We start from the raw sequence: 25,605 nt of genomic DNA, 5'->3' as shown, positions 1-25,605 counted from the left end.
GCCACATTTTGAGAAAAGGCAACCAGATAGCCCAGTTTGGAATAATTCTTTCTTAAAGAGTTGTTGACCTATCCTTTGATTTTCTGTCCAAGGCCTTAGGAAACCACACACCTTTTTAAAATCCAAACATCTAATGCTCTTCAAAATGCCACTATAACAATCAGCAATTTGGTACTATTCATGTTTTGTCAAGTATGCTTAGTGTCTTTATGGAGTTTTTCAGGTTTTGATTACATGCAAATTCCTTCAAAAATAAATTGGAATGTGTTGTAGCTTTTTGATTGTTTTACACATAAATTGATTTTACAAAAGCACAGATCTGAACACCTCCAAATTTTGGTGGTGTTGAGGACTGTATCTGGATCTAAAGTTAACCACTTGAGCCCTTTTCTTAAACATATTTAAAAAGAAGTGTTGTACTCGCTAAATATTGTTGAAGAGAATTGATACTTTTATTCCCTGGTGCTATATTAAACTTGTTAGAAAAGCAGTTTGTCCTCTGTCTTTCAGGACATGATTGGTATATTATCCATTTGGGAGTACCAGGTATTGTCCGTGGATTTGAGGTAAACACATCTTTCTTTGCTGGAAACTGTGCTCCTCGTATATATTCAAGCAGCCAATCACTTCAGCAGCTCCGGACTTTGCAATTAAGTAAAACACACTATATGAAGCTTCCAAAGCTTTCATATTTTCACCTCCTGTCACATTACGAATATTTTTCTGCAACTTTTGGAGATCTTTGCACCTATTTTCAAAGAATTCTACAGGTTTTTCCTCGTATTCTTTATGTTTGCTATCAAAATGGCATTTTAGATTGGATGGTTTCATACTTTTCATTTGTGAGAGTCTCGTAACAAATCACACATAGTGGAACAGGCCCCACCTCATCGCCACTCCACGAAAATCCCAATTTAAGATATTCTTCAACATATTTGCAGGCTTTTTTCATTTTTCTTTGCAGCTGGTACGTTCAATAAACTTACAGATGGTTCATACGGTTCACTAATTTTGTCATCACAATTGTCTGATGTAGCCATATCACTGCATTTTTCGGCATAATTATCACTAACATTCGTATTTCCTTCATTATTTTCTTTTGTATGTTTCAAACTTCCTGTTTTTAGCCAGCGATCCATTGTAAATGGAAGAGCTATTTGCTCTTTACATTGTATTGCTAATATTAGAGCCTTATTATTATGGGGGAAAGTTAAGTGCAATAATTTGTTTCTTATGGTAGTTAAAATAGTTACATTTCAGGCATTGCATGGTTAGTAGTTGGAGTGATGTAATTCCTGGAAATATCGCCTTGGGAAAACAGCACTTCTGGCAATGCAGTGTCAGTAACGCTGGGCGACCAAGGCTGTGAATGATGGGGGAATACAGCTGTTGCTTCAATTGTTTTATATCACAAGTTCACACCACTTACCCCACGGTGTTGCGTGTGCTTAATAACAAAACACATTTCAGAGAATTGCTGAAAAAGCACAAGAACAAATCTGCACAGACACACCCCTGGAACCCCAACCTGGGGTATTCTATCTGCTACCCAAGATCCATAAACCTGGAAATCCTGGATGCCCCATCATCTCAGGCATTGGCACCCTGACAGCAGGATTGTCTGGCTATGTAGACTCCCTCCTCAGGCCCTACGCTACCAGCACTCCCAGCTATCTTCGAGACACCACTGACTTCCTGAGGAAACTACAATCCATCGGTGATCTTCCTGATAACACCATCCTGGCCACTATGAATGTAGAAGCCCTCTACACCAACATTCCACACATAGATGGACTACAAGCCGTCAGGAACAGTATCCCCGATAATGTCACGACAAACTTGGTGGCTGAACTTTGTGACTTTGTCCTCACCCATAAATATTTCACATTTGGGGACAGTGTATACCTTCAAATCAGCGGCATTGCTATGAGTACCCGCATGGCCCCACAGTATGCCAACATTTTTATGGCTGACTTAGAACAGTGCTTCCTCAGCTCTCGTCCCCTAATGCCCCTACTCTACTTGCGCTACATTGATGACATCTTCATCATCTGGATGCATGGAGAAGAAGCCCTTGAGGAATGCCACCATGATTTCAACAATTTCCAGTCCACCATCAACCTCAGCCTGGACCAGTCCACACAAGAGATCCACTTCCTGGACACTACGGTTCTAATAAGCGATGATCACATAAACATCACCCTATACCGGAAACCTACTGACCGCTATTCCTACCTACATGCCTCCAGCTTTCACCCTGACCACACCACACGATCCATCGTCTACAGCCAAGCTCTGCGATACAACCGCATTTTGCTCCAACCCCTCAGACAGAGACAAACACCTACAAGATCTCTATCAAGCATTCTTACAACTACAATACTCACCTGCTGAAGTGAAGAAACAAATTGACAGAGCCAGAAGTCACCTGCTACAGGACAGGCCCAACAAAGATAATAACAGAACGCCACTAGCCATCATCTTCAGCCCCCAACTAAAACCTCTCCAACGCATCATCAAGGATCTACAACCTATCCTGAAGGATGACCCATCACTCTCACAAATCTTGGGAGACAGGCCAGTCCTTGCTTACAGCAGCCCCCCAACCTGAAGCAAATACTCTCCAGCAACCACACACCATACAACAGAACCACTAACCCAGGAACCTATCCTTGCAACAAAGCCCGTTGCCAACTGTGTCCACATATCTATTCAGGGGACACCATCATAGGGCCTAATCACATCAGCCACGCTATCAGAGGCTCGTTCACCTGTGCATCTACCAATATGATACGTGCCATCATGTGCCAGCAATGTTTCTCTGCCATGTACATTGGTCAAACTGGACAGTCTCTACATAAAAAAAAATAAATGGACACAAATCAGATGTCAAGAATTATGACATTCAAAACCAGTCGGAGAACACTTCAATCTCTCTGGTCACTAGATTACAGACGTAAAGGTTGCAATATTACAACAAAAAGACTTCAAAAACAGACTCCAACGAGAGACTGCTGAATTGGAATTAATTTGCAAACTGGAAACAATTAACTTAGGCTTGAATAGAGACTGGGAGTGGATGTGTTATTACACAAAGTAAAATTATTTCCCCATGTTTATTCCCCCCTACATACCGTTCCTCAGACGTTCCTGTTAACTGCTGGAAATGGCCCAACTTGATTATCAATACAAAATGTTTTCTTTCCCACCCCTGCTCTCCAGCTGGTAATAACTCATCTTAAATGATCACTCTCCTTACAGTGTGTATGATAACACCCATTTTTTCATGTTCTGTGTGTATATAAATCTGCTCACTGTATTTTCCACTGAATGCATCCGATGAAGTGAGCTGTAGCTCATGAAAGCTTATGATCAAGTAAATTGGTTAGTCTCTAAGGTGCCACAAGAACTCCTTTTCTTTTTGCGAATACAGAATAACATGGCTGCTACTCTGAAACAACACATTTTTTAGTTCTTAAGGAAAGAAAATTCTCCATAAAGGGCTAAATCCAGAGTCCAAAAAACCAGCCTAAGTAGTCAGGCTAGGTGCCAAGCAGATGTACCATGGGAGAAATCCTACCAACCTTTCTCAGGCTTTAGATGGCTCAAGAACTACTCCATTAGAATGAATGAAGTGTATCCATGGCTCTGGATGTGGCCTTTCCACAGTGAATGATGGGGAAAAACCATGTAGGAGTAAATCTTTTAGCATCATTTCTCCCCCTTCTTGCCCTGGCTCTATCTTCTCCTTTCCCTGCCTGGTGCCATACTGGTTGCTCGAGGAGGTCTGTTCCGTGCTGATATTACATATCCCTGCTATGTTCCTCCACTGTCCTCTATACAGCTATCCCTTTGTACAGCAGAACTGCACTGGTTCCACTGGCAGGGATCATGCTGGAGCTGCAGAAGAGGAGCCTGGATTTAGCTCCAAGAGAAGAACCGGAGCTATTGTAAAACAAAAAAAATTGAAATAATTCAGCTAAAATGTTTTTGTTAGTAGAAATAATATATCAAATACACTTCCAGAATAATATATTTTTATAGGCATGGTCCACCTAAAATAAGTATTCCTACAAAATGATCAGCTTCTTGCGATGGCATTACTCAGCTAATCAAATAGTGCTTTTACTACTTCTGTCATTCTATATATTTTAATTTAAAAACAAAAATATTTCAATAGCCCTAGTTACTGACTGGGTGTGTGTTTATATTACTCCTGCAGTGGATTTACCAGAGTTTTGGCCAAGAGGGGACAGGATAGGAACTGCAGCTTCAGATGAAGAGTTAAAAGCTGTCAGGAAGGTATATGACGTTGGAGGCTGGCCGGTTCTTGGGATTCTAACGGGATACAGAAGCTTTTACTTCTAGACCATAGTTTGAATTAGGCCTAATTTGATTCTGAGTTAATGTTGAACTGTGATGGCTTTTCAGAGATCTATTATTAGATTGAGTGTTGGTCTGAATCCAGATCCTTGTGAGCAGGTGCCCATAATACCAATTGTGCTGATGGCTTTAATGAGCATATTTACTTTGGCAGTGTCATCAAAGAGGACAACAATTTAGTGGGCATGGACACTGAATTATCCTTTCACACTTAGAGGGAGCACCTCCAAAATGGTGTTGAGACATATCTGTAGGACAACCTAGGGAAGTTTGCATGCCGGTGCTGTACCTCTGTATTGAGTACAGGACTTCATTTCTCAGGGCTGGCACCTTTCAAGAGTTCTCAAGTCACTTATTATGTTTTAAAAAAATAAACAGGCCATTAATGTGACGTTTCTAATTGCCATGACAGTTTCGTTGTCCTGTACAAGGCTTTTCTTCATTTAATTCCAGTTTGTTCCAATGAATCTTGCTTACCTGTGGCCTCGTGTTGGATGCCTCCATTTTTAGGCGCCAGGCTTTAGATACTTTAAATATATTAAGCTGGGTACCCAAACTTAAGGCACTTTTGAAAATGGTCTTGTACAGGTCACATAGGAAATCTGTGGAAGACCTGGGAATAAAAAAATCAATTTCCTGACTCCAAACCACAAGATCATCCATTCTTCCCTCCTTGAATGCTGTGGGATATTTGCCTGAGTAAGGACTGCAGAATCAGACCCATAAAGTCTGTATTGCATTACATATGGATTGAAGGTTGTTCTAGGAATATATACTAGATTTACACTAGTGTAAATCAAAAGTCACCCCCAATAGAATTACTTCAGACTGACACCAAATGTAACTGAGAGCAGAATACAGCCCCTTAACTCTTTATTTCATTTTTGTTTTGCAATGAAAATCTCAGTTTTGACATTATATTAGCATCATGTATTTATTTGGTTGTAAATAAAAAATTTGGAAAATAAAAAGTACTTCCCTACCCATTTAATCAAAGAACACCCCACCTTCATTTGAATGGTCAGTCCTCAAAAATGGATGGTTTATTTCAAACTTTCTTAGATGACAGATGAATTTCTTTGAAAGTTCAACTCAAAGGTACTTATTTTGGAACTGTATAAGCTGCTGAACACTGGGGCTTAGAATGCAAATACCATCCCAACCCTACCTGTAAAACACAGGTGATTAATAAAGGAATTCTAGCAAGTATGGGGTAGAGAAATAAGGGCTCAAATATATCAGAACATACTGGGATGTATTAATTCTAATTAATAAACATATGGACTAAAGAAGAATATCCGTCACGTTGACCCAGACAACTAATTAATTAATATTTGTTATCAGATGAAGTCAGATGAATGGACTCTTCTGGTTCCCATGAAAGAGTTGAAACCAAGATACCTTGATACTAGCCACAATTATTTTTCTGCCAGCTGTAAGAGAGAATGGACTCACATAAGGCTCAATATCTATCCAAGTAATTGATTTTTATATATCCAGGTAATATATATTATGTAGTGTGTGTGTGTGTATGTGTATATATATATATATATATATATATATATATATATATATATATATATATATATACAGAGAGAGAGAGACTCATGAACTATGGTATTTAAAAAGAAAAGGAGTACTTGTGGCACCTTAGAGACTAACCAATTTATTTGAGCATGAGCTTTCGTGAGCTACAGCTCACTTCATCAGATGTTTACCGTGGAAACTGCAGCAGACTTTATATACACACAGAAATCATGAAACAATACCTCCTCCCACCCCACTGTCCTGCTGGTAATAGCTTATCTAAAGTGATCAACAGGTGGGCCATTTCCAGCACAAATCCAGGTTTTCTCACCCTCCACCCCCCCACACAAATTCACTCTCCTGCTGGTGCTAGCCCATCCAAAGTGACAACTCTTTACATAATCAAGTCGGGCTATTTCCTGCATAGATCAAGGTTTTCTCACATCCCCCCCACCCCCATACACACACAAACTCACTCTCCTGCTGGTAATAGCTCATCTAAACTGACCATTCTCCAGGTTTAAATCCAAGTTAAACCAGAACATCTGGGGGGGGGGGGGGGGGTAGGAAAAAGCAAGAGGAAACAGGCTACCTTGCATAATGACTTAGCCACTCCCAGTCTCTATTTAAGCCTAAATTAATAGTATCCAATTTGCAAATGAATTCCAATTCAGCAGTTTCTCGCTGGAGTCTGGATTTGAAGTTTTTTTGTTTTAAGATAGCGACCTTCATGTCTGTGATTGCGTGACCAGAGAGATTGAAGTGTTCTCCGACTGGTTTATGAAGGTTATAATTCTTGACATCTGATTTGTGTCCATTTATTCTTTTACGTAGAGACTGTCCAGTTTGACCAATGTACATGGCAGAGGGGCATTGCTGGCACATGATGGCATAGATCACATTGGTGGATGTGCAGGTGAACGAGCCTCTGATAGTGTGGCTGATGTTATTAGGCCCTGTGATGGTGTCCCCTGAATAGATATGTGGGCACAATTGGCAACGGGCTTTGTTGCAAGGATAAGTTCCTGGGTTAGTGGTTCTGTTGTGTGGTATGTGGTTGTTGGTGAGTATTTGCTTCAGGTTGCGGGGCTGTCTGTAGGCAAGGACTGGCCTGTCTCCCAAGACTTGTGAGAGTGTTGGGTCATCCTTTAGGATAGGTTGTAGATCCTTAATAATGCGTTGGAGGGGTTTTAGTTGGGGGCTGAAGGTGACGGCTAGTGGCGTTCTGTTATTTTCTTTGTTAGGCCTGTCCTGTAGTAGGTAACTTCTGGGAACTCTTCTGGCTCTATCAATCTGTTTCTTTACTTCTGCAGGTGGGTATTGTAGTTGTAAGAAAGCTTGACAGAGATCTTGTAGGTGTTTGTCTCTGTCTGAGGGGTTGGAGCAAATGCGGTTGTATCGCAGAGCTTGGCTGTAGACGATGGATCGTGTGGTGTGGTCAGGGTGAAAGCTGGAGGCATGCAGGTAGGAATAGCGGTCAGTAGGTTTACGGTATAGGGTGGTGTTTATGTGGCCATTGTTTATTAGCACTGTAGTGTCCAGGAAGTGGATCTCTTGTGTGGACTGGACCAGGCTGAGGTTGGTGGTGGGATGGAAATTGTTGAAATCATGGTGGAATTCCTCAAGGGCTTCTTTTCCATGGGTCCAGATGATGAAGATGTCATCAATATAGCGCAAGTAGAGTAGGGGCTTTAGGGGACGAGAGCTGAGGAAGCGTTGTTCTAAATCAGCCATAAAAATGTTGGCATACTGTGGGGCCATGCGGGTACCCATAGCAGTGCCGCTGATCTGAAGGTATACATTGTCCCCAAATGTGAAATAGTTATGGGTAAGGACAAAGTCACAAAGTTCAGCCACCAGGTTAGCCGTGACATTATCGGGGATAGTGTTCTTGACGGCTTGTAGTCCATCTTTGTGTGGAATGTTGGTGTAGAGGGCTTCTACATCCATAGTAGCCAGGATGGTGTTATCAGGAAGATCACCGATGGATTGAAGTTTCCTCAGGAAGTCAGTGGTGTCTCGAAGGTAGCTGGGAGTGCTGGTAGCGTAGGGCCTGAGGAGGGAGTCTACATAGCCAGACAATCCTGCTGTCAGGGTGCCAATGCCTGAGATGATGGGGCGCCCAGGATTTCCAGGTTTATGGATCTTGGGTAGTAGATAGAATATCCCAGGTCGGGGTTCCAGGGGTGTGTCTGTGCGGATTTGATCTTGTGCTTTTTCAGGAAGTTTCTTGAGCAAATGCTGTAGTTGCTTTTGGTAACTCTCAGTGGGATCATAGGGTAATGGCTTGTAGAAACTCGTGTTGGAGAGCTGCCGAGCAGCCTCTTGTTCATATTCCGACCTATTCATGATGACAACAGCACCTCCTTTGTCAGCCTTTTTGATTATGATGTCAGAGTTGTTTCTGAGGCTGTGGATGGCATTGCGTTCCGCATGGCTGAGGTTATGGGGCAAGTGATGCTGCTTTTCCACAATTTCAGCCCGTGCACGTCGGCGGAAGCACTCTATGTAGAAGTCCAGTCTGCTGTTTCGACCTTCAGGAGGAGTCCATCTAGAATCCCTCTTTCTGTAGTGTTGGCAGGGAGACCTCTGTGGATTAGTATGTTGTTCAGAGGTATTTTGGAAATATTCCTTGAGACGGAGACGTCGAAAATAGGATTCTAGGTCACCACAGAACTGTATCATGTCCTGAGGAAACTTCAATCCATCGGTGATCTTCCTGATAACACCATCCTGGCTACTATGGATGTAGAAGCCCTCTACACCAACATTCCACACAAAGATGGACTACAAGCCGTCAAGAACACTATCCCCGATAATGTCACGGCTAACCTGGTGGCTGAACTTTGTGACTTTGTCCTTACCCATAACTATTTCACATTTGGGGACAATGTATACCTTCAGATCAGCGGCACTGCTATGGGTACCCGCATGGCCCCACAGTATGCCAACATTTTTATGGCTGATTTAGAACAACGCTTCCTCAGCTCTCGTCCCCTAAAGCCCCTACTCTACTTGCGCTATATTGATGACATCTTCATCATCTGGACCCATGGAAAAGAAGCCCTTGAGGAATTCCACCATGATTTCAACAATTTCCATCCCACCACCAACCTCAGCCTGGTCCAGTCCACACAAGAGATCCACTTCCTGGACACTACAGTGCTAATAAACAATGGCCACATAAACACCACCCTATACCGTAAACCTACTGACCGCTATTCCTACCTGCATGCCTCCAGCTTTCACCCTGACCACACCACACGATCCATCGTCTACAGCCAAGCTCTGCGATACAACCGCATTTGCTCCAACCCCTCAGACAGAGACAAACACCTACAAGATCTCTGTCAAGCTTTCTTACAACTACAATACCCACCTGCAGAAGTAAAGAAACAGATTGATAGAGCCAGAAGAGTTCCCAGAAGTTACCTACTACAGGACAGGCCTAACAAAGAAAATAACAGAACGCCACTAGCCGTCACCTTCAGCCCCCAACTAAAACCCCTCCAACGCATTATTAAGGATCTACAACCTATCCTAAAGGATGACCCAACACTCTCACAAGTCTTGGGAGACAGGCCAGTCCTTGCCTACAGACAGCCCCGCAACCTGAAGCAAATACTCACCAACAACCACATACCACACAACAGAACCACTAACCCAGGAACTTATCCTTGCAACAAAGCCCGTTGCCAATTGTGCCCACATATCTATTCAGGGGACACCATCACAGGGCCTAATAACATCAGCCACACTATCAGAGGCTCGTTCACCTGCACATCCACCAATGTGATCTATGCCATCATGTGCCAGCAATGCCCCTCTGCCATGTACATTGGTCAAACTGGACAGTCTCTACGTAAAAGAATAAATGGACACAAATCAGATGTCAAGAATTATAACCTTCATAAACCAGTCGGAGAACACTTCAATCTCTCTGGTCACGCAATCACAGACATGAAGGTCGCTATCTTAAAACAAAAAAACTTCAAATCCAGACTCCAGCGAGAAACTGCTGAATTGGAATTCATTTGCAAATTGGATACTATTAATTTAGGCTTAAATAGAGACTGGGAGTGGCTAAGTCATTATGCAAGGTAGCCTGTTTCCTCTTGCTTTTTCCTACCCCCCCCCCCCCCCCCCAGATGTTCTGGTTTAACTTGGATTTAAACCTGGAGAATGGTCAGTTTAGATGAGCTATTACCAGCAGGAGAGTGAGTTTGTGTGTGTATGGGGGTGGGGGGGATGTGAGAAAACCTTGATCTATGCAGGAAATAGCCCGACTTGATTATGTAAAGAGTTGTCACTTTGGATGGGCTAGCACCAGCAGGAGAGTGAATTTGTGTGGGGGGGTGGAGGGTGAGAAAACCTGGATTTGTGCTGGAAATGGCCCACCTGTTGATCACTTTAGATAAGCTATTACCAGCAGGACAGTGGGGTGGGAGGAGGTATTGTTTCATGATTTCTGTGTGTATATAAAGTCTGCTGCAGTTTCCACGGTAAACATCTGATGAAGTGAGCTGTAGCTCACGAAAGCTCATGCTCAAATAAATTGGTTAGTCTCTAAGGTGCCACAAGTACTCCTTTTCTTTTTGCGAATACAGACTAACACGGCTGTTCCTCTGAAACCTATGGTATTTAACAACTTCTTGGCTGGTTCTGTGTCTATCCAATCTCACGTACTGCTGCCATCGGAACAGGAAGAGAGCAAGTACTTTGAAATAAAGTAACTAGGAAAGTGCTGGGCTAGGTATAAGGCTTGGTATGAGGATTAGGTTTTTGCTGCTTTTGGTTGGCTAGTGGGATGATCAAGCAGAAACAAGACACGACAATAGGCAGTAAAGTCTATTAGCAGGGCATAATCTTTATAAATACAAAGCAAACAAGTTAACAAAAGCAAAAGGGTTACAAACCAAATTTTTCCCAGCCTTGAGATTAGCCTAACCTTCAGATTAGCCTAACCTAGGTAGGGAGCCCTGACTTCCTCCAAATATTGTCCTCTTCTCTTCTTCCCTTCCTCTTTCTCTCTAGCAGCCCTTCCTTTTACACAGGTGTTCAAAAGGCATCTGGAGTTCGCCCCTTGTGCTCTGGGGACTAGACTGTGTTCCTGAACCCTCTAACACATGGGGTTCATGATTCTAAGTCAGTCGTTTACATTTACATTTTACTAAGTCAAGTTCACTTGGTGTTTTGGGGTTCAGAACCAGAAAATGTCCTGTGAAATTCAAAGTGAATGCAGCAAGATCTGACAATTCTAGAAATCAGCAGAAAAGCAAGGAAATGTACCCCCAAATGCTGGGCTCCTCATGCAATGAATGCTAATGTTTTAGGCTTGGGTCTTTTTTGCCTTAAATATGCTGAGGTTTCTGTATCTTTGGGTCACAGGATCAGGCAACCCTGCCTCAGACAATTGATAGTGAATAGTTCCAAAATGAACACATCAGCTAACAGGGAAATAGTGGAAATCTATTTTAGGCACATAACCCTCTCTGTGACCATTGGATTGCATTTAGTGATCCAAAGGTGATTGTAATTATGTGAGATGGACTTCAGTCCTTAGGAAACTAGCCTGTCCCGAGCAGTTTAATACCTTCAGGGGTCTGGCAGTTTTCCAGGGCCAGAGAGCTAGACTGTGAAGGAAGGAGGACCTGAGATGGAGGAGGTGCCAGACCAGGCCTCCTGAGCAATGTCAGTCCTGGCTAACACTGTTGTTTCTGGTAGGAACAACCTGTTTTCTCCCAGCCTTCTTTCCTTCATTTCCCTGCCTCCCCCTGATGCTGATCTCACTTATGTATTTGTGTGTGAAGCATGCACAGGAAGCAGTATGGGGTGAACAGGGGAGAGAAAGTGGCTGAGGATGGAACAGAACAGGGAGACAGAAAAAGTAGCTCTGCACATAAAAGTTGGTGGCTTGGAGCAGAAGGCTCATTGCCAGTCAGAATGGGGCCTTCCTGCGGCAATTACGAGGGACCAGAGGTCAGCCAGAGAAGCCTCTTTCTGTTATGTGCGTATCTTGGGGTTTCCAAATTTGTGAGTTTAATTAGTTTTTTGGTGAGTTCAATTTAAAAAATATATACACCACTGCCGGCAGCCATGCACACGGTTGTGTAGCTCCTGTGGAGATAAACACCACAAGAAGTACCATCTCAGAAACACAGCTTCATTTGTGGCCCCTGATTGGTCCAGACACCCTGTTTAAGCCCAGGAGGAGTTCCTGGAATTGGACTCTATTGCCACTGCCAGTTGTAGTGTTAGGCCTGCCCCTCTTGATCTTGGACTCCTGGTTCCTGACTCTAGCTCTGATCTTTGGTGCTGTTCCTGGCCTCTGACCATCACTGCTCCGACCAGTAGGCATGACTACCCAATCCACAGTCATGACAGTTGCCTGATTTAAATTTCCTAATGCATTAGTATACATCTGGATAAAGGATGCACTGTATAACAGCAGCTTCTTTTGTAATAAACTGTTCAAATGGAATTTAAAATAATATTTTGCTTTTTAACAAATTTCTGAAATGCTCATGAGAAGGCATACTCCTAGAAGAAACTTTGGAGCAATCATAGAAATGTCAGGCTGGAAGGAATCTCAAGAGATCATCTAATCCATTCCCACCACACTGAGGCAGGACCGAGTATATCTAGAATGCACAAATATATCCAGAACTGTGTTGTTATAAAGCTTGTTTGATCCTTCTATCAGTTTTGCTCTTTGATTCTCAGTGTGAATTTTATAAACTTTTATAAACTCTACACAATGGTTTAAAGGGTTTGACAGTATTCTCAGATACTACTGCACTGGGATTATTAGTGCACTGACATGTATCATGGATATCCTTCTGGCCTTGATGTTTATTAATGACATAATAAATTGAAGAACCCCAGTGTGGAAACGTGTCATGATCAGCTTCCACACTGAAATCCAAACCCTTTCCTTTTATTCCAGTGTCTGTACATTAAAAGGAAAGTACAGTATATCTTGCATTTGCCATCTGTGCTGTACACTGCATCTGAATATGTATAAGCATGGCTCTCATGGTTCTATTCATTCTTAAAGATAAAAATCATTCACTTTAATTTTATTTTTTGACAGATGGTGGGATTGCACATTTCAAAGTGTATGGTGTTGTGCAGAAAGACTGGTCAGCTTCTGGCCCAAATGACTTGGATGACTTGGTGGCAATGGAGAATGGGGGTATTTGTGTTGGATTTAGCAGTGCTCAATGAGGCCACCCAAGAAATATTCTAGGTAAGTTAAAGGCATTTACTATTTCTGGTTTTAAATACTAAAAGTAAACTGTATTCACAGCATAGAATCAATGTTAATCATTCTCCTATGTAGTTTAACAAAAACTCCCTCTTTGGTCACAGTAGTTACGATAACTGGTTTAAAGTCGAATTTACTGAATTCAGTCCTGTAGTCTTTTCTCAAACAAAACTCACATGAGATGCAGGTCTGGGCCCTACCCACATAGTTATATGAACTTACCAATTAAATATATTTGTTTTATTAACTTAATTTATGATAGATGCAATCTTCCATATGGGCCAGGATTTCTAATGCCATCTGTAAACAAGGATTTCACTTCTAGGCCACTGCTCAGTAGTAAATTTAAATTGTTACATTTAGAGGGCTCATTCTGTAGCCAGAGCTCAGATTATCTTCTCCTGTGGCAAAAACTTTGGGAAGGAACTTTTTAAAAAGAAGACCACAAGGATTTCCTCATGGAGAATCCCCTGTAGCATGTAGATAGTATGGTTTTATTCCTTCCACCACAGAAAAGCTGCCCCAAACAGGGCAGATATCCTGAAATCTGCAGGATACATCCATATAGAGCAGGGGTCGGCAACCTTTAAGAAGTGGTATACCAAGTCTTCCTTTATTCACTCTAATTTAAGGTTTTGCTTGCCAGTAATACATTTTAACGTTTTTAGAAGGTCTCTTTCTATAAGTCTTTAATATATAACTAAACTACTGTTGTATGTAAAGTAAATAAGGTTTTTAAAATGTTTAAGAAGCTTCATTTAAAATTAAATTAAAATGCAGAGCCCTCCGGACTGGTGGCCAGGACCCGGGCAGTGTGAGTGCCACTGAAAATCAGCTTGCATGCTGCCTTTGGCACATGTGCTATAGGTTGCCTAACGCTGATATAGAGGTTCTGAACTCCCTGGCATGGTCTTTCCCCATACCCCTCACCTCCCTGGTAGTGAGCTGCCACTGGAGCCATGCTACCAGGGACTCCCTTTTGACTTCAAGTGGCTCGCAGGGACCCCAGTGTGTTCTGGGTATGGTGGAGGGCGTGTTATGCAAAATAGTGACTAGTCTAGGGTGGTATTAACTCTTTCAAGGAAATTCTTCCGGGCTAGGACGGCGGCTTTAATGTTTCCACCACTGGTCTGCCCCTTCCCAAATTCCATCCTCTCTCTCACAAAGACCCCAGATCATATGGAGAAGAGGTCTGGAAAGTCAGGGAGGGAGAGGAAATGGTGCTTTGGAGGTGCCAGAGCCTTCCTTCCATGGGTGGAGCACTCCTCTACATGTGATTCTTGGGGGATCTGATCTGTCCTCTCTTTTGATGCTCTCAGTCTATATCCCTGTGGAGAAGTGTTCACATCACAAAACCCACCACCACTGGCAGTCTCAACAGAAGCAAAGGACTGAATTGAACATAGTAACAACCATTCTGGCCCCCCTAGAAATGGGCGTGCCTGGTTATGGTTGTGGCATACTGGTGGGGCAAAGTGATGAAAATAGCATATCCATTGCCTGCATTGTACATGTTCAGTGGATATACAGCAAGGTGACATACCTGAAAACTACACTCTAGCATCTTTCATGAGCACTGAATTCAGAAAAAACATTGAAAGCAGAGAGAAACCACAGGTGATTTATAGAGAATACCTTCCGTCCACTGTGTTACTGTGACAGGGTGCTCTTAGTAGCTATAAACTGAGCCCTTTGGAAGCCAGCACCCTGGTCTCATAGAACACCCAGAGCACTGGTTGTAGTTAGGGCTAGTCTACACTAGACGCGCTCCAGCGGCGCAGTTGCACTGATGCAGCTGCACTGCTGTAGCATGTCTGGTGAAGAGGCTATATGCTGACAGGAGAGAGCTCTCCCATTGGCATAATAAAACCACCTCCATAAAGGGAGCAGCTATTTCCGTGGGAGAAGCTCTCCCACTGACATAGAACTGTCCATATTAGTGCTTAGGCTGGTGTAGCTTACATAAGTTATATCAACATAACCTATAGTGTAGCCAAGCCCTCAGAGTAGGAGGGACTTAGTTTGGGTTTGAAAGGGCAGAAGAGATCACTTGCACCTGTAGAAAACCTGAGGAGCTAATGAGGAAATTAGCTCACCAGCTGGGTAGCTCTGAGTAGAACGCAAGCAGTAAAAAAGGCAGAGCTAAGGAACAGCATGGGACAGACTGAGAGCTGGGCTTGGAACTCAGGGGCAGTTTGGGCTGGTGGCTGACCAGAGCTGGAAATACAAACTGAAAGTGAAAGGCTGGAAGTTATGTTGGAAAACGAGGGAGAAGAAATAATGGGTGAGGAATTGTTTCAGATTAGGAAGAAGAAAAAGGAATAGAAGAATTTGTATCCAAAGAATACGGAGCAGAGATGGATGGATGTATTCTTACATGGCTGAGTAGAATATAAAGATAACATATTGAATGAAAATGTCAGCATATAGAGGGGTTCTCAAACTGGGGTTGTGAGGTTATTATGTGGGGGGTTATGAGATGTCAGCCTCCACCCCAAACCTTGCTTTGCCTCTAGCATTTATAATGGTGTTAAATATACAAAAAAGTGTTTTTTTAATTTATATGGGGGCAGGGTCACACTCAGAGGTGTGCTGTGTGAAAGGGGTCACCAGTACAAAAGTTTGAGAATCACTGGCATATAGGAACTCAAAAAAGCTATAGAAAAGTAAAAACAGTCCCAGGTAAAGATAGTATATGTAATGAAATGCTTAAGCACCTATCAGAAGGGAGTTTAAGAGTTTTACTGAAATTATATAATAATACATGGGGAAAAGGAATACTATTGGCAACAAGCAAAACATGGTAAATTACGCACAGTACCTGATGCGTATAGACCTATTGCCCTCACATCGTGTGTGGGCAAAATGATAAATTAGAGAATAGTAGCATACTTGGGAAAAAAAAGAAATAAATTGTGTACAAAATGGTTTCAGGAAAGTAAGATGCACAGCTGATCATACTGTAAGATTAGAAACAGAAATACAAAAAACCATGAGGAACAGAGAGTTTGACAGTTTTTTGGACATTGAAAAAGCATCTTACATGGTATGGAGGGAAGGCTTGCTGTATACGCTAGCCGCAACTGGAATAAAAAGAAGAATGTTCTGATGGATAAGAGATTTCTTAAGTGATAGAACCATACAAGTCAGGGTGGTGGTGGCTTTTTAAAATATTTATAAACTTACTAACGGCAGCGCACAGGGGAGCATTATCAGCCCAATCCTATTTAACATTACGATTAATGATGTCCCGGAGAATATATGGGCAGGAATAGATATTACTCTATTTGCTGATGATGGTGTTATATGGGCCAAGCATAGAAGACTTAAGATAGCAGTGGAGACAATGAAAGAGGCGTTCGGGAATTTCAGAATGTGGAGATACTTGGGGATTTAAGTTCACTTGCTAAAACAAAGGGAATGAACTTCACAACAAGGAAATTTGGGAAAGAATGAAAGCTATATCTCTATACAGAAAGAATACAGGTAGTTCAAAATATTACATTCTTAGGAGTTATGTTAGATGATAAACTAACTTGAAAAGGTCATATAGATAATATCAAGACTAAATGTAAAGGTAGGATGAATCTTCTGGGAATAATTGAGGTGCAGATAAGAACACATTGTTATTGCTATATAGGACATTAAAAAGACCAGTTATATATTATGGAAGCTAAGCCTTTAGAATTCAGCTTCTAAATCAGCACACACAAGAAAAGAAAGCTGATCCAAGCCCAAGCTCTGTGAATTGCATGTGGTGCAAGTATTACGACTCCTTTGTGTGCTTCACATAGCAACCGGAGAAATGCCTATAAATTTAAGGATAAAATTGTTAGATTTTGCCTTTTGGGCTCAGGTTAATGTAAATAGTGAAGATAAGAGTACAAAACAAGTATATGAGGATTGTTGGGAATTAAGTCAACAAGAAGTAACTGGGCATCACAAAAACTCCCATATGCTAATAGGGTCAAAAGGCGGGTATAAGACTTGGGTGAAAAGGAAGATCTGGGAGAAATTAAAATCTTTAGTCATGGGAAATTGAACTACAGCTGGACAGTTATCTCTCTAGCTGTGGATTTGGAATTATATGAAAAAACAAAGGGAAGAGCAGGACCATTAAATACGATGACTATGATTTAGGAGTTTATACATGGCAAATCTCTACCAATGACTCTACAGAAGTCTACAGGTAGAGTGGGAATGGCCTTTTGTATCCCTGAATTTGGAATTCAGAGATCTATGAGTCTATCCAATTTTGTGGTCATTATGATGGCTGAATTGACGGGCACACTGTTAGCACAGTGTTAATTGCTTTGCAAACCTGCACAACCATGATGCCAACAGTGGACTTTACAACCCCTCATTGGTTTGCAACTGACAGGTAGCTGTCTGGTGTTGCTAGCTTCCACAAGGCAATAGTCCCTTGGTTCTGCATTAGTATGGCTTCTCTGAATCAAGTGTTCTGGTGTGGGAGGTTTGGTGCAAGCTCATCGCACATCTCCATGAAGGTCTGTTTCCTAATTTAGAAGTTCTGAAGCCACTGCTGGTTATCCCAGGTTTCCAATACGATGTGATCCCACTACACCATATGATTCTCCTGCACCAAAAAGGATGGTCCAATCATAGGCATATTGTGGCTATAGCAGCATTCACCATATCTGTTCCATGGGACACAAATAGATTCACCTGGATAAGAGATGTATGCCTAGCTATGACTGTTCTATCCTATCTGACTCTTTATCAGGTATAGTGGTGATTAGAAAAGAAGCCACATAAAACAGGAATGACTTAATCAATTAACTATTGTTCTGTACTACAGAGGTAGTACAAATGGGTATACACATTGTAATAGTGTGGATTCCAGTGCATGTTGGGGTACTGGGCAATGAAATGGCAGATAAAGCAGTGACAAATGCCTTAAAATGGGGAGGTTGATATACAGATACCTTTGCATAAACAGGACATCAGAAGTTTGGTTAAGAGAGAACTTAAGAAGCAATGGTAAGAACTATGGGCCAAAGAGAAAAAAGGAAGAAGGTTCTATGAAATGTGTGCTAAACTTGAGGATAGTAGTGTACTTAATAACTATGATAGAAGAAGTAAATTAACTATATTTAGTGTGCTAACAGGTCACTGTGATCTGAATGGTAACTTAAATTTGCTAAACAAGCACAAAGATGGGTTGTGTGATGCATGCAAAGTCAAGAAAGAGTTGAGCATCTGCTGTGGCAATGCAAGGACAATTACATCGAGAGAAAGTTAGTCATAAAGAATCCAAGATGCCTCGGGATGAGAGAAGATAGTCCAAAAGGACTGGTGAGAGTACTGGGAAAGTGGAGTAGCATTTAAAAAAAGCATCACTTCACTTTTTTAAGGATACAGGACATTGATTTTTTTGCTTATGTGAAAACTGAGGTAGGTGACGCTCATAGTCTCACATGCTGAGTCTGCTGCACCATAAAACGACAGGAAAAGAAAGGAGTGGGGCTACACATGACGGCTGCTATGTTGTGATGCACTTGGAATATAAACATCAATAAAGACACTTGGTGGAGGTACTCTGCTGGACTGTATGTGCCGCTTAATTCACAAAAAGGATTTATCAGCCAGGGTTTCCAGGAGCTGAAGGGGGAGCCAGTTCACAGTTTCCTATTTTTGTAGGGATAGGAAGAGCAACATCCATAGAAGATGGTTGGGAAACAGCAAGAAGACCGGACAGGCCACCAGTTTTAAAAGTAAGGAATATGTGAGTTACAGTTCTTATTTTAGATCTGTTTACAATTATTTTTTTCATAAAGATTTTCATTTTAAATCCCCAAGAGGGGTGTGTGTGTATATAGGTGTGTGTGTGTGTTAGTGAAACTTGTGAAGATTTAAAATAAATTTTTCTTAGTGTGTGTTGTGTTCCCAGGAAGTAGCAGCAACTCATATTGTAGGCATTGCAGTATATTCTCTAGGTCTAGTTCAAAACTATTAGGCCCCCTATGGTCTGTCTTTTTCTCACCATCTCTATCTGGATTCTTAACCTTTCTTGATAATGAAAAGAACTATACTAAAAGGAGAGATGATTATCATCTTTGGGAATCCAGATTCTTAACAGAGAGACAAATGGATATAATAATAAAGTTAAAGGATGCAATATTTATTGAGAAATGTGCAAGCAGGTTTAAAGGGAGCAAATTATTAATGGCCTAATCCTGCATTCATTGCAGTCAATAGGAGTTTTGCCACTGATCTCAAAAGAAGCCCTAAATAATGCAAAACAGGTTGAATGCTTATTGTAAGAATTACATGTGATGTGGTATGTGGAATGATTGAAATGCCGGCACTTGCAACTGGAAAGGGATCACTTTGTTTACTCCTTTAGTTTACTTTTGTTTAATGGAACCTTAAGATTAGGATGATTTTGGCTTTCAGACTCTAAAAATGGGATTTCTTCTTGAAGAGAAACTACTTGTCATCTTACAGCTATCCATAGGAAAACATACTGAATTGCTTGTGAATTCTCTCTTTAAATGCATTATATTTGTATTGACCTGCAGATTCCATATCTTACTCAGTCCTATTAATAGAGCTCTAAACCATTCCATGAAGGTAGCTTATATATTATTTAATATAATTCTTTGCAGAAAAATTTCTCATTGTTAGAAGGGAGGTGGGGAATCCTGTGTTCAATCAGATTAATTCAATAGTTTGAAAGTAAAACGTACCTTATACTTTTTTCCTTTCAGAAATCAAGTTCAGCTAGTAAATGCAAAAATGTACCGTCTTGCCTTTACCTTTTTGATTTTTTGTAATTCACCGAACCACGTAAAAGGCTTTTCCCTCTTATTTTCAGGCTGATGACAAAGGTATCCTCCTCATATCAGGGAATGAATGGGCAGTTTTCCGGCTGGCACATCCTTGTGTAATAACTCACATTAAAATAGACACTTATCACTTTAAAGGTAAAACAAATGCTGCTTATTTGGCCCCTGTATTTTACTGATCATACCAAAACCATATGTTGTACCATAGATATATTGTGCAGGACCATTGGTTACTGGGCAAAGGTGGAGTTAAACTGTTTCAGCAGTTGATGATCAGCTAAGCTCAGGGGCACCTAGGGTGTATCTTCCTTCTGCTGGGCATATCGGCACCAGGACTGGGTAGCATAGAAGCCACTATAGCTGCCCTAATCAGGGGAGGATTCCTCGATGCTGGGGGAATCTTTGAGGGCAGTCACTGAGTGAAATCCTGACTCCATTGAAGTCCATGAGTATTTTGCCATTAAAATCCTGGTTTCATTGAAGTCACGATCGAATGGATTGGAGAATCTGAGCACTTTATATCAGTTCTTACAAAGAGTCAAACCATATTCCTCCAAGCAGTAGGTTTTAAATATTTGTAGAAAAAATGTATTTTATTGAACAAATATAGTATGACAAATGTGGAATTTATGGAATAAATTATGTAGTTGTTATTGGTCCTGGTGATGGAGGTGGGTGCATAATTCACTAATATTCATGAATAAATAGAAGTGTTGTGATTTTTTTATATTAAAATATTTGTAAATAGCTTTTTAATTATTTGTGCAGCTCTACTTATTTCTTCTAGTCATAATTGCAGTATAAACGTAAAGAATCAATTCTGTGTTTTGTGAAATTCATTACTCTGTGTTTCAGCTCTGAAAGCCTAAATTTATCTTAAGAAAATAATTATAATGCAACAAAAATATACAAAAACATGTTACTGTTTGCTGTCAGGTAACTTTCCAGATACCTGCAAACTTGAGGCCTGTGTTCTGAACACACAAGAAGGAAAAAGATTGCATAACACAGAAAGGGAACCTTAAACAGGATCCAAAATGGAACCCTTTGCTTTCTGTTACAAAGGTAAGGCTTTTATTTCTAGATCACATGAATACTGTGGACTGTTAGCTTATAGCCTATTGGTTGTATTGAAATAATGCTTTTTTTAAAAAGTGTTTTGTAGGTGTTTATATGAGTAGATCAATTTACAAACACTACAAGGACAAAACTACACAGTATAGTAAGCAAAAGTGGACACACACCTTGTTTTCATGATTTTTTTTTCCCTTGGGGGATGGAGAAGCATTATACAGTATATCAAATAATAATGAGATTTATTTTAGATTCTTGAATTTTGTAGTTTCTTCTCTGTGTATCTGAATTTCATCTATTCTATCTGTAACTAAAGTGTTAGTGGACATATGCACCCTTCTGTCTATATGTAACAGTTATTCTGTTAAAAGGCAGTATTTAAGTATGCCAGTTTTACCTTACATTTTTGTTTTAGCTTAAGCCTAACAAGAGGCATTTCTTCGGTACTGCCCTGGAAATACAGGATGTAATCACTCAAGTGAGACTCATTATTGTTCCTGATGGAGGTGTAAGTAGGATGCGTCTCTGGGGTTTCCCACGGGCTCCATTTTATACAAGCAAATGAACAAAGAGGATTTTCTAAAAAAGGCTTTAAGGGTTATAGAATGGATGTTCACTTTTTTCCGTATTATATACACTTGAATATATTTGTTGAATGGTACACATTCATTAAACTAAGCATGACTTTTTCCCAGCAATAATTCAAACATAACAATTCTGTATGTCTCATGGCTGTACAATAATACAATGACTTCTGTACTCCTAGGAATATAAGGAAAGTAATATATTTTTGCTGAAATTGATTTTCTCCAAAAAATACATCAATGATAACACAGTGCATTCCTGGGTGATCAAAGCTCATCTTTGTGAGAATCAAAATTGAAGGCCAAATTATTTTAACCACTTTGTAAATCCACTAATTACCCTAAAATGTACTGCCTGTAGTGTCTTAGTGGTGAAAAGAAATGGCATTTTTAAATACAAATAAATCAGAGACAGGCTATGCTTTATTGTTATGTCTGTCTTAATTATAAGCCAATCAAAAAGATCTACTTATGTTCTACAGCTTTCACTCATGTCTACAGTTCTCATATACAGCCATTTCATAATTATTCATTATATAAATTATGTATTCATAAGCATCTCTACAGCCTATCCTTCTGATAGTACAAAGTGCGCTCATGGATTATTTTGTCAAGATTCCAAACCCTAAGAAGAAAGACAGGTTGTGTCTCTCTGTCAGCTTCAAGTGTGTCAATATATTGGTGGAATTTGGAAACATATATTTCTTTATGAAAACACACAGAATGATTTTAACCCTCCTTTGCCTTGCACTTTTTTTGCTGTAATCTAACACCCAAATATTGTCTGTTTCTCTACGAGCCTATGCTTGAAAGTTATGCTTAAAGAGTGCTTAAAGTTATGCTTCTAAACCCCTATTTAGCGATCTAAATTAGTGACCTGATTTTCAAAAATACTGAGCATCCCGGAGTTCTCTTTGACATTAGTGGGAGCTATTGGGTGCTCAGCACTTAAAAAAAAAAAAATCAGGTCAGTGCCTAAATATGTCTTCAGAAGCATAGCTCTAAGCACGCAGTTTTGTGACCCTGGGCCTAGATTATGCTGAATGAGGAGAGAAAAAAGTGCTCAGCCTGGGGCTGACTCTACAAGGCATGGTGAGGCTTTTTGTGTGATGACACATGATCATGATATACTGCAGACAGGAAAAGGTGGCCCCACCTTCTGCTTTGCTTTCCTTACTCTGGGCACACACCAGCCTTGTTCCCCATGCACCTCTCATTTGCACGATGGCTTCTGGGGGGAAGTGGTGTGATGGAGATGGAGAGTAGTTAGGGCCATGGGCAGGCATCTTTATGGGGGGTGAGTGTGGGTGGGTTTTTAATTGTTTGTACTCAAGCTTATATTGTAGTAATTAAAATGCTGCATGATATATATATATGAAGGCAGATATGGCAAACAATTTTCTGGAATTTTACATAATAATTGAATGTAAAATAGCATTGTCTGTAACAATTATGGAGGCATTGGCAGTGATTCTGTAGTTAAAGCTGAATTGCCCATGAAATGGGGACTGCTTTTTCTTTATATGTAAGTAGTCTGTCACTGTGAAATTTGACATAAATGTATATTTTATATAGGGTCAAAACTGGGTATTACAGAATTGTATCTGACTTTACTTGTTTAATGCACTGTATTTGAGAGCATTCAAAATATGTTGTGGCATAACATATACTGTTTGTAATCTATGCTTTTGATTTACACCTAATTACTATTCCTGACATCATTAGTATTATGTTGTTTATCACTCTTATGAAGTGTCAGTGAAAAGTACTTATTCTGTAATACTACAATCTATCCAAGGTATTTGTAATCCCTATCTTTAATGTATTTCTCCTCATAACACCCTGCTGGATAGGGAAATGCAGCTATCCCCATTTTGCAGATGGAGAATGGAGGCACAGAGAGATTAAATATCTTGCTAAACGTCACACAAGAAACCTGTTGCAGAACAGGGGATTGGACCCACAAGTGCCAGGCCAGCATCCTCCCCACTGGACCATCCTTCCTCTTATGAGTCATCTAATATGTGTCCTCTCTTGTTCTAAGAAAGAAGCTTTTCTCCATTTTGTTTATTAACCTTTATAGCTTACTTTGTATTCTATCCTTTAGTTAAAAGAAAAGGAGTACTTGTGGCACCTTAGAGACTAACCAATTTATTTGAGCATAAGCTTTCGTGAGCTACAGCTCACTTCATCGGATGCATTCAGTGGAAACTGCAGAAGACATTATATACACAGAGACCATGAAACAATACCTCCTCCCACCCCACCCTCCTGCTGGTAATAGCTTATTTAAAGTGATCACTCTCCTTACAATAAGAAAAGGAGTACTTGTGGCACCTTAGACACTAACCAATTTATTTGAGCATAAGTTTTCGCGAGCTACAGCTCACTTCATTGGATGCGCATCCGATGAAGTGAGCAATAGCTCACAAAAGCTTATGCTCAAATAAATTGGTTAGTCTCTAAGGTGCCACAAGTACTTGTTTTCTTTTTGCGAATACAGACTAACATGGCTGTTATTCTGAAACCTCTCCTTACAATGTGTATGATGATCAAGTTGGGCCATTTCCAGCAAAAATCCAGGTTTTCTCACCCTCCGCCCCCCCCCTCCAAACTCACTCTCCTGCTGGTAATAGCCCATCCAAAGTGACCACTCTCTTTACAATGTGTAAATATAATCTCATTTGGAAGGAGAGACTCTCTAACACTCAATAAATTTTGAAGTTTTTAAAATCTGCCCCATAATTATGAGATTTTTTTCAACACCATATTTCAAATTTCTGTCTACAAATATTCTGAAAGTTCACTCCTTCACCGTGTCACAGCATGAGAATTTCCCACCAATAAATCTCACACAAGAGAAGCATGACAAAGTCCCTAAGGAGCCTGAAAATAATTCTAAAACTGGTAACAAATAATCACTCACAAACTGAAATGATCTATTTAAAGCAATAGCAATCAAGCTTTTGCAGTTGGAGAACCACAGAAGTGATTGCACTATTTTTTTAAAATTGCTTTTTTCCCTCGCTGGGGACAGCTGCCAGAATGTTGTCAAGCAGCCCTGTGCCACCTTACTCTAATGTGGAACCAATGACTTTAAAATGAGTCTTCTACCGGTTTCTCCTCTTTTTTTTTCTCTGACAAAAATTCTACTAGCTTGTTTGTGCGAAAGGGAGTTCTCTGGGCTTTTGGAAGGGCTACAACGTAGGGGGAGGGAGCAATGACAGACCTGAATTTAAGGTGACATGATGGGAGAATAGTAAGTAGCAGGAAGGGAAGGAAGAGAGTTTGAGGAAATTTTGTGCTAGGGAGAAAGGAGGAGAGACTGAGGGGATTTCTGCAAAGGGGGTGAAGTGGTTGCAGGTCAAGAGGAAGGAAGAGGAACTGATGGGGGTGGGAGAAGGGGGTGAAGTGATGGCGGGTGGTGAGAAAGAAGGGGATCTGATGGGGGTGGGAGAAGGGGTGAAGTGACTGGGGGTTGGGGGGAAGGAAGGGGATCTGATGGGAGTGGGAGAAAGGGGTGGAGTGATGGCGGGTGGGGAGGAAGGAAGGGGATCCGATGGTGGGTGGGAGATGGGGTGAAGTGACTGGGGCTGGGGAGGGAGGAAGGGGATCTGAGTGGGGTGGGAGAAGGGGGTGGAGTGATGGCGGGTGGGGAGGAAAGAAGGGGATCTGATGGTGACTGGGGGAGGAAGGAAGGGGATCTGGGTGGGGTGGGAGAAAGGGGTTAAGGGAGTAGGAAGGAAGGGGATCTGATGGGGAGAGGTGACTGGGGGAGGAAGGAAGGGGATTTGAGTGGGGTAGGAGAAGGGAGTTAAGGGGGCAGGAAGGAAGGGGATCTGATGGGGGCCGGGGAGAAGTGACTGGGGAAGGGAGGAAGGAAGGGGATCTGATGGGGGCCGGGGAGAGGTGACTGGGGAAGGGAGGAAGGAAGGGGATCTGATGGGGGCTGGGGAGAGGT

At 41.2% G+C, this 25,605-nt stretch overlaps 1 protein-coding gene across 1 annotated transcript in view; it reads left to right on the top strand.

Annotated features, from left to right (window-relative positions):
• Positions 1–21,737, top strand: part of ALLC (allantoicase) — a 40,800-nt gene extending 19,063 nt beyond the window's left edge. Inside the window, 9 exon segments of the mRNA XM_073336624.2 lie at positions 511–654; positions 4,235–4,302; positions 5,728–5,860; positions 13,004–13,159; positions 18,839–18,912; positions 20,016–20,124; positions 20,923–20,969; positions 20,971–21,051; positions 21,476–21,737. Of these exon segments, the coding sequence (XP_073192725.2) occupies positions 511–654; positions 4,235–4,302; positions 5,728–5,860; positions 13,004–13,159; positions 18,839–18,912; positions 20,016–20,124; positions 20,923–20,969; positions 20,971–21,051; positions 21,476–21,625 (962 nt within the window). The 3' untranslated portion in view covers positions 21,626–21,737.
• Positions 21,738–25,605: the final 3,868 nt, after the last annotated feature.

Source organism: Lepidochelys kempii, chromosome 3 (assembly GCF_965140285.1).
Source record: "Lepidochelys kempii isolate rLepKem1 chromosome 3, rLepKem1.hap1, whole genome shotgun sequence".
In the NCBI taxonomy this organism is placed as follows: domain Eukaryota; kingdom Metazoa; phylum Chordata; order Testudines; family Cheloniidae; genus Lepidochelys; species Lepidochelys kempii.
The sequence above is the reverse complement of the archived record's forward strand: the minus strand, read 5'-3'. Positions and strand labels throughout refer to the sequence as shown.